Raw genomic sequence first — 8,704 nt, 5'->3', positions numbered from 1 at the left:
TGATGCAAAGAATTAAAAATAATAATGCTTTTGGTAAGATTTGATGGTGTAATCAACATCTTCTTCCCGCATCAACTAAAAAGTAGCTTTTTCCAAAAATACGGGGACACTTGTTTTTTGTAACAGCAGCTTTTATGCCAAAATCACTTTTCCGAAAATCATTTTTTAAAGTTTTTTAAACAGTATTTTAACTGTTTTTAGCTGTCTGCAACAGTAATACCAAACACACCCCTTGTATATTTAAATTGCTTTTAGAACCATTTTTGTATTTAAATTCAAAGAAAAAGTATATTAATGAAGGTTTAGATTTCAGAAAGTACCATCAGTTGATTTTTAAAAATTCAAATAATATATGGGTGATTTATCGAAAATCAATTAAATATTTTTGACTCATTTATCAACGATTTTTGAAAATTCGGCCAACTTATACAAGAGTGATATTAACTTGTTATTGTCTTTTGAGCTAAAAAACAACATGAATCTAAAAACAAAAAACCGAAAAAGTGAACGTAAAATAAACCGGTCTACAACTAAACCCTAAACCCTAATTTCACTCCTCATTGCCAACAACAAAACCCCCCTATTCAAAATAAACCCAATTAGGGTTTATCATATCTCAATTTCTTCTATATTCAATCACAAATTGTTATAATTTGTGTTTTATTTACATAATATATTACTTCAAATTGTTATAATGGAGCAAAGATTAGCAAGTACATGGAGAATGAGCGTGAACGAAACCAAATTTATCGAAAATTCATTGCTTTCTGATCTCAGAGTTGATGGTCGCCGTCCTTTTGATTATAGGCGTCTAACTATCAAGTTCGGAAGGTATAATTTGTGTGTATATATTTTTTTTAAGTTTTGATTTTGATGAATTGTTTGGTTGTTTTCGAGTTTTTTGTTGTTTCGAGTGCCTGCGTAATGTTTTAGGTTTAATTTAGCTGTGTAATATTTAGTTTGTAAATTAGAATGATTTCTTTGGAGATGATGGCAGAATTTTGATTTTACTGAATTATTTGGTATTTTCGAGTTTTTCGTGTTTATAAAAGCTGTTTAATGTTTTAGCTTATGATGTATCTTAACTTAGCTGAGTAATGTTTATTTTGTTAATTGGAATGATTTTTATATAATTATGGTTGAATTTTGATTGTGATGAATTATTTGGTAGTTTTCGAGTATTTCGTGTTTCGAGAGCCTGCGTAATGTTTTAGCTTATATGTATTTTAACTTAGCTGAGTAATGTTTAGTTTGTTTATTGGAATGATTTTTTAGTGATCATGGTTGAATTTTGATTTTGATGAATTATTTGGTAGTTTTTCAAGTTTTTCGTGTTTCGAGAGCATGTTTTTAGCTTATGATGTGTTTTTATTTAGCTTTTTAATGTTTAGTTTGTTAATTGGAATGATTTTTTAGAGATGATGGCTCGTCGGAAGTTCAGCTAGGCAATACTCATGTTATGGCTTTTGTGACTTCCCAACTTGTTCAACCTTATCGAGATAGGCCTAATGAAGGGACATTGTCTTTTTATACTGAGTTTTCCCCGATGGCTGATCCTTCGTTTGAGGCGGGGCGTCCAGGAGAGCTTGCTGTGGAGTTGGGACGAATTATTGATCGGGGTTTGAGGTGTTGTTTTATTGTTTTTTCCTCATTAAGTTTTGTTGCCTGAGTGGGCGGAGTAGAAGATATTGAATTTATTATGCTTGATAATTTGCTTTTGTTTAGTTGGTAAATAACTAGCAAATGAATTTATGTAATCTTGCAGGGAAAGCAAGGCGGTAGATACGGAATCACTTTGTGTTATTTCCGGGAAGTTGGTGTGGTCTGTTCGCATTGATGTTCACATTCTGGACAATGGGGGGTACGTGGTTTTGGAGACATCTTTCATTTAGTGTATTTATATTGGCTTGAGAGTTTTTTTTATAGGCTTCTTTAAACTGACCTTGTTCTTTTTGTGTTGCAATGAAATAGAAATCTTGTCGATGCTGCCAATATTGCTGCTCTAGCTGCCTTATCAACATTCCGGAGGCCTGAATGTACTCTAGGAGGCGAAGATGGTCAGGAATTGATAATACATCCGCCTGAGGTTGGTTCTTTAATATATATACACACATTTGCATTTAAAAAAGTAATAGATTTAAGATATTTTCTAGGTTTTCACGGATTTTTCAATAGTGCATGAGTGAGCAATCATGATCAGAAGTGCCAAATGCCTACTAAATTTATGTTTCTACTGAAAATGAGTTGTATGAGGTGCTCTTAACTTACTAGTTATTGTATTTTACTAAACAAATTTGCTCTTAACATCGTTCAAATTTTGCTTAACAGTTGGACAGATCACTTCAACTGTTAGCAATCTGTCCACCTTATTGTTTGAATACTCTTCCATACTTGTGGAGCCTCATGTTCTCCGTCTATTTTGTTGTAAATGCATTTTAAAATTGGTATCTTCAGAACCTAACATAATAAAGGTAGCTTACTTTAAGTCGAGTCATTTCTTTGCTACATTCAAATCAGTTGTGATGATTATGGTGACATATCAAGTGCCTTATTTTGTCACAATGCAGTAAATTGTTCTCCTTTGGAGGTTATGGTCTTTAATCAAGTTGTAATTTAATTTAATTAGGTTTTACATTATTTTGATTTTGGCAGGTGAGAGAGCCTATTCCATTAATAATACACCATCTTCCTGTAGCGGTAACCTTTGGTTTTATTGGTAAAGAGAATATCGTGGTAGGTTAACTATTCTTATAGTTTTCTTAATCTCGTCCCAATGATTTTGCTCCAAGGTCATTGTCTTCTAGAATATACTGCTAATTAAAAGCTAATAACACAATTTTTGATTCTAGGTAATCGATCCAACCCACTATGAGGAGACTGTTATGGGTGGTAGAATGACTGTTACGCTTAATACAAACGGGGATGTTTGTGCTATCCAGAAAGCGGGAGGAGATGGTGTGTTACCGAGTGTTATCATGCAGTGCTTGCGTATTGCTTCTGTGAAGGCTGGCGACATGTCAAGTAAAATAAAGAATGCTGTGAGTTGTAAAACTATTACCTTATATGTTGCTAGTTCAATGCTTAACATCTATCTACACTCTACAGACAGATGGATTTTCTCAAGTGCTTAATTCTGTGAATGTCTGCAGGTTGAATCTTTCAATACAGAAAGAGCACTAAGGAAGATTAAACGGCATAATTCCTCTGCTCCTGTTGATGTGAGTGAACCAGCTCAGAAAGGAGGCACTGAGTTCTCTGATACTCATATGTGTAGACTGAACTTAATGTCCGAGGAAAGTAGGGTCATACAAAGTAATGGCATGGAAGTTGATGGCAAACTATTGCAACAGGAAGAAACAATTATGAGAGACAGTGATGCTAAGAGCTTCATTGGTGGGCCCTCTAGCTGGTATGGCTTTACAGATCCTTTGATATGCTAAATTTTTTGACATGAATGTTAGGCAAACCATCTAATCATATATGTGATTTGTTTTGTCAAGTTAGGGAACATTAGGATGTCATGGAACACAAGTAAATAATTATAATGAGTCAGAGTTGACACGAGTCAATTTAAACAACTAAAAATTAGTTCATTAGTTTTCTCCATTTGTTCACAAAGTTTTTCTTTTCTCCTTTGTATTATTCCTGGGACAGTTGACTGGATGCAAAAACTATTTTGAGAAGAATCAAAGGACAGAAATAGGTGAATAGGTGTCAATGTGACTGGTTAATGTGCTGAGAGTAGAAAGAGTTTAACCTATTTTCTCACCTAAAACTCGAGAACAATGAAAAACTGTACGGAAAAATAGAGACATTCTTCTTGCTTGGATGATCTCCTAAAAGCACCTTAAGATGAATGAGGTTGATGAGAATTATTCGTAACCAATCTTGATGAAGATTAAAGGAGAAACTCCTCTCTGATTTAGGAGTTGGTCAGTTGAAAGAATTAAGAAAGAGTGGAAGGAAGAATATCTCCACAGAGAATTGGTGTAAACTCAGGAACCCTTTGGTCTCCCTCAAGCAATTATGAAATTATAGTAGTCAACTCTCTCTATGAAGATTATAATTTCTTAAGTAGAGGAAAATTTAACCATCGTGCAAAATTTTAAAATATGAGTTAATTAATAATGTTAACGAGGATATAAATAATTATAACAGTCTACATATGTTACTTGGACTCTTCATTTTACCATCGAGTACCCGTGTAAGACACTTGACACTTGGGCATGGACACTCGAACTTGGACACTTTAGTGCAAAAACATGTATATTTTTCAATATGTTACTGAGTCCGATACTTGGATACGTATCCATGGCGGATACTTCTAGCCGAGTCCGAGTAACATTGGACTCTAGAATATATGTGTATGTAGAAGAGATATAACAGAGAGAAGGGAGATAGACAGGAGAAATAATATTTGAATATATTAATGTAGCTGCTATATTAGCACACCTACTTGTTTATAGTTTCTTGATGATAACAAACATTGAGGATCTGCCTCATAGTCATTATATAGAACAAAAATTACTGCCTAGAACTTACTGATGCTAGAAAGAAGATGCTTAAAATACTAATAGAAATAAGTTGCTAGAGATAGGATGCTGAAATTACTAAAAATTAACAATTATATACACATGCCTTTTTTGACTGATGATAATATTAAAAAGGTTAATGAGGGTGTTTCAGTCGAAGGCTTATGGGATTATATTGTTGTATGATTGTATCCTTATATTCTGAGTTTTGGTTCTCTATATGTAAGATACCTGTTATTGTTATTGTTTCTCTGAACGAGGCCAAGTGGAAGAAGTAAAACTACAAACTAAAATTGCTTTTAGTCTCCTAATTGTTTTGATTTTAAGGTTTTGGGCTTTTCTCTTTGTAAGTAGCTTTTTGTATTTTCATTTAGGGACCCACATTCAAAGGGCGTCAATTCTGATGCATTGAGAGCTTCCCCTGCGTCACAAGGTATATAACTTGTTCCGAGGAGAAAAAATAATAATCCGCTTGCTATCTATTCAAACATGGTTTATAACTTCAATACTGGCTGATGTTTCAAGCTCAGAACATTATATCATCACTTCTGTAAAGTTATACTTGAGCAATCAACATAATAATTGCTCTCTCTTTTCCTACTCGGTTTTGTGTATCGACGTATCGTACTATACACTACTAATAGAATAATCTTAATTCATGAAACTTGGTGTCCCTCATTTAAATTGAGTAATATACTTGGTATCTTGCACTCGTGTCCACAATGTACAGAGCGGTGTAAATTTAATTAATATTATATGTTGTGCAGTAGTCGAAGCACCTACTAAGAAGCTAGAAGACCCTAAAGTCGACCAGCCCAGTGATATGGAATTAACCCAACCGGTCTCTGATAATACGTTGCCAAATGAAGTAGCCAATACTGGATTACAAACAAGCGAAGAAAAGACCCTGGAGGATGCTATAAAGCCTAAGCACAAGAGGAAGAAGAAGAAGAAGAAGGCATCCTCGCAGCAGTAATGCAAGCAAAATGACTTCCGCTAACGGACTTCTTCTAGGCATGTTGGGCAAGTTTAATGTATTTGTGTAGCCATGGTTGCATGATGATTAGTAGAGTAACTATGTTCAAAAATTTGTTAGTTTCTTAATGTATGAGCTTAACAATGTTATCTATAGAAAGATCTACATTGCAATGGCTAGATATTTTAGCAAATTTTTATTCTTAGCAATATCAGCCATGTTTTCTATGGGAAAGTATTTTCCCTTTCAAAATTGGGTTCTCTTACATTTTCAATAGAATGGATAAACTTTGTACTTGTTCGGATCCATTTTCTACTGTATGCTAGTTCTTCTACACCGTCATTGTCTATAGTATTATATTAAAGACGAAATACTTTATTAATTTGCACACCCTAAAATTTATCTGATAATCAGCGCCCATCTAAATTGTAGTGTAAATGTGTTAGCAGTTCTCATCATTTTAGTATTTGTGCCAATTTCGTTAGTTATTTCTAGTAGTTGGTCTACTTTGGAGGTTCGAAATTGCGGAATTCATTACTAAAGGCCTGCCCTGCATCTGCATTTTTGGATGGTTGTCCACTGCAAAGAGGGAAACAGTTCAGTAGAAAAATGGTCAGGGAAGCTATTCACATGCTTGACTATGATGACAAATAGCACTTGAGCAGGTTAAAGGAAAGATACAGCAGTTTCTACTAAAAATAATACATCCGAACAAGTAATACAAGTCTTCCCTGTCAAATGCATTCGAACAAGTAAAATACACGTCTTCCCTGTCAAATGCATTCGAACAAGTAAAATACACGTCTTCCCTGTCAAATGCATTCTACTTGAATGTTTTCAAGTGCATGATATAAACTAGAGCCTATGTTCCTAATAGATAAAACAATGAAACAGCAACGGAAGCATAGACTAGTGATGGAGTAACAACCAAGATAGTGAATATTATTTGTGTTCTAGTCTTGTGCCCGAAATATAGCAATACTGCTGAAGTAGCATATCAAAGAATAACAAAGTTTCAAACTTTGGTTCCTAGTTCCTACCTTTATGGATATCAGATAAATGTCACAAACTCAAAAGTAGAAATTATCTACTTAGCTCAGGAAAAAATTATGCAACTAGAACCAATCAACGTCAAAAATTAGAAAATAACATGCCGGATAGTATAACTACGATCGATGTTTGCCAGAATACGAATCTGTTCTACAAACAATTTGATGCCTTCCATTCTTTATCCCGACAGGTTCATTTGCTCTCAGCATCATACAGATCCCCTCTAAACAAGTTAATCAAGGAAAAACAACATAATATTGTACCAGACTCCAGAGTAATAGTGTGCGCTGAATACACACATATAGAAAGACTCGGTGCCAAACCTTTTCTTATGAAGTCCTGGTTGTCTTTGTTCAAGATTCAAAATTCACTTATTCATGACATAAATACTTCAGGCATGCATAACCTTATATCAGAATCTTTCTGTATGAGAAGAGATTGATCGACAATTAAACATTTCATCAATATTTCAAAAGCTAGTCTAGAGTATGAACAGTATCAATGACACACAAAATGATCACTTAATCAGATGTTAAAATGATTACAATAACAGGAGACAGTGTCATGAATAAAAAACTGGGATCATAAACACATACAACTTCTGTTAAATATAGCCTTGTTAGAGCAAATCCAACACTATCCTTATATAGGCTCTTAAGTCAAATTTTGAAGAAATGGAGATAAATTTGTCTCCAACAAGCTCCTTGTCCCTCTATACATTAGAGCATCTCCAAGAAGCTCCTAAATGAGCTCCTAAAGTTATTATTTGAGGAGAATGCAAGAAAAATCAAGTCCAACAAGCTCCTAACCCTTCTTCAAAATTTTAAGAGGCATCATTCCCTCTCTATATTTAAGAGTCTCTCTCCTCTCTCTACTTCATTTTTTATTAATATAAATCACTTCCTTTCAACTATCAATCAATTTCCCATTTCTTTCTTACAATATTGTAAGTATATTTTATAATAAATTTAACTTAAGAGATATGGATAGGGATGTTGTTGGAGATGATGAGTAAATTTTACATCTTAAAACATTAGGAGGCAATAGAATATATTATTTTTAACAAAAAAAATTTGGAGTTTGTTGGAGTTGCTCTTAGGAGCTTCAAGTTTTTCCTCACTTTTAGGAGTGAACACCCCCTCCTAAACTATTATTATATTATGTTATTATGTTTTTCTTACCCATCTATTCAACGTAAATGACTTTAATGAGTAAAAAATAGATGGGGAGTGAGTTTAAGGAGAATTGTTGGAGGAATTGTTTGATTTTGTCTCCTAAATAATTATGAGCTAATTTGTTTATATTATTTGTAGTGAAAATGTAAGGAGGTTGCTGGAGTTGTTCTTAAAGTTGAGAAGAGAGAAGAGGCTCTTAATGATTTAGAGAGCCACTCAAGCAACAATTTTGTCCTCCCTCAATTTATAAGTTGAAGGCTAGAATAGAAGTTTGTTGGAGACGCTCTAACAAAAAATAGAGCTCCAAGAGGTTCCTAGTGGCTTTTAAGGCGGCTCTTTAAAAACTTAAGAGCCTCTTATCTCTCCTCTATTTTAAGAGCCACTACATAGCTCTTAATCTTTTTAATTAATAAATATTCACGTGCTCATGTACCAATTCAAATCTGTCATAGTGAAATTTATATATAATGACTCGGGATATGTTTACCTAGTCCATATAAATTATGTATAACGATTATAATAAAATAATAAGATAGATATATAACGTGAATTAGTAATTATAGGATATGAGTCTAGGGCTCAGTAAGACTCAAACCTGGGTTCATATTCAATTTTATTTGAAAGTCTCAGATAGCTACTCAAGCTTGAGCTTGTTTAAAAATTTTCCACCTAAGCTTGAGGCCGACTCAGATTAGTTTATTTTTTAGCTGACTTCCCTTTCTATATACTTCCATTTTCTGTCATATACATAGTCCATTTAGTACTAGAAGAGACCTCACAGCAGAAAAATCTTGGAATGATACAGCATTAGCATGCAATGTACAAGTCATCATAGTCTACTGACGAGAAGATCAAAAAGCTTTATGAGAAAATGGAGTTGTTATAGGAACATATGAATGGATTGATGACTAGCAGTAGTCATAATCCCAGACATCAGGACAGTAAATAAGGAGAAGAAGAACTCTCTCATC

General features: G+C 33.8%; 1 protein-coding gene across 3 annotated transcripts; it reads left to right on the top strand.

Annotated features, from left to right (window-relative positions):
* Window positions 1–493: 493 nt before the first annotated feature.
* On the top strand, window positions 494–5,812 carry LOC141713664 (exosome complex component RRP45A-like). 3 transcript variants are annotated; one of them, XM_074517174.1, is made up of 9 exons: window positions 494–831; window positions 1,417–1,626; window positions 1,766–1,861; window positions 1,972–2,086; window positions 2,653–2,733; window positions 2,850–3,038; window positions 3,150–3,409; window positions 4,907–4,965; window positions 5,303–5,812. In XM_074517174.1, exons 1-9 carry the CDS (start codon window positions 695–697, stop codon window positions 5,506–5,508), a joined length of 1,353 nt encoding a protein of 450 aa, XP_074373275.1. In that variant the 5' UTR covers window positions 494–694; the 3' UTR covers window positions 5,509–5,812. The 3 variants fall into 3 exon arrangements, with proteins under 3 accessions (XP_074373275.1, XP_074373276.1, XP_074373274.1); XM_074517173.1 differs by having other exon boundaries at window positions 496–831; window positions 5,300–5,812; XM_074517175.1 differs by lacking the exon at window positions 4,907–4,965 and having other exon boundaries at window positions 495–831; window positions 5,300–5,462.
* The last annotated feature ends 2,892 nt before the right edge of the window (window positions 5,813–8,704 follow it).

Source organism: Apium graveolens, chromosome 3, assembly GCF_009905375.1.
Source record: "Apium graveolens cultivar Ventura chromosome 3, ASM990537v1, whole genome shotgun sequence".
Taxonomy (NCBI): Eukaryota; Viridiplantae; Streptophyta; class Magnoliopsida; order Apiales; family Apiaceae; genus Apium; species Apium graveolens.
Note: the sequence above shows the minus strand (reverse complement) of the source record. Positions and strands in the feature narration are given on the sequence as shown.

What these genes read in the sequence shown, in the direction of transcription:
- LOC141713664 (XM_074517173.1), top strand. Translation starts at nt 695, where the DNA reads ATGGAGCAAAGATTAGCAAGTACATGGAGAATGAGCGTGAACGAAACC. An exon ending in TGATAATACATCCGCCTGAG is followed by an intron (nt 2,087 to 2,652) that starts GTTGGTTCTTTA and finishes TGATTTTGGCAG; the next exon opens with GTGAGAGAGCCTATTCCATT. An exon ending in CAAGTAAAATAAAGAATGCT is followed by an intron (nt 3,039 to 3,149) that starts GTGAGTTGTAAA and finishes GAATGTCTGCAG; the next exon opens with GTTGAATCTTTCAATACAGA.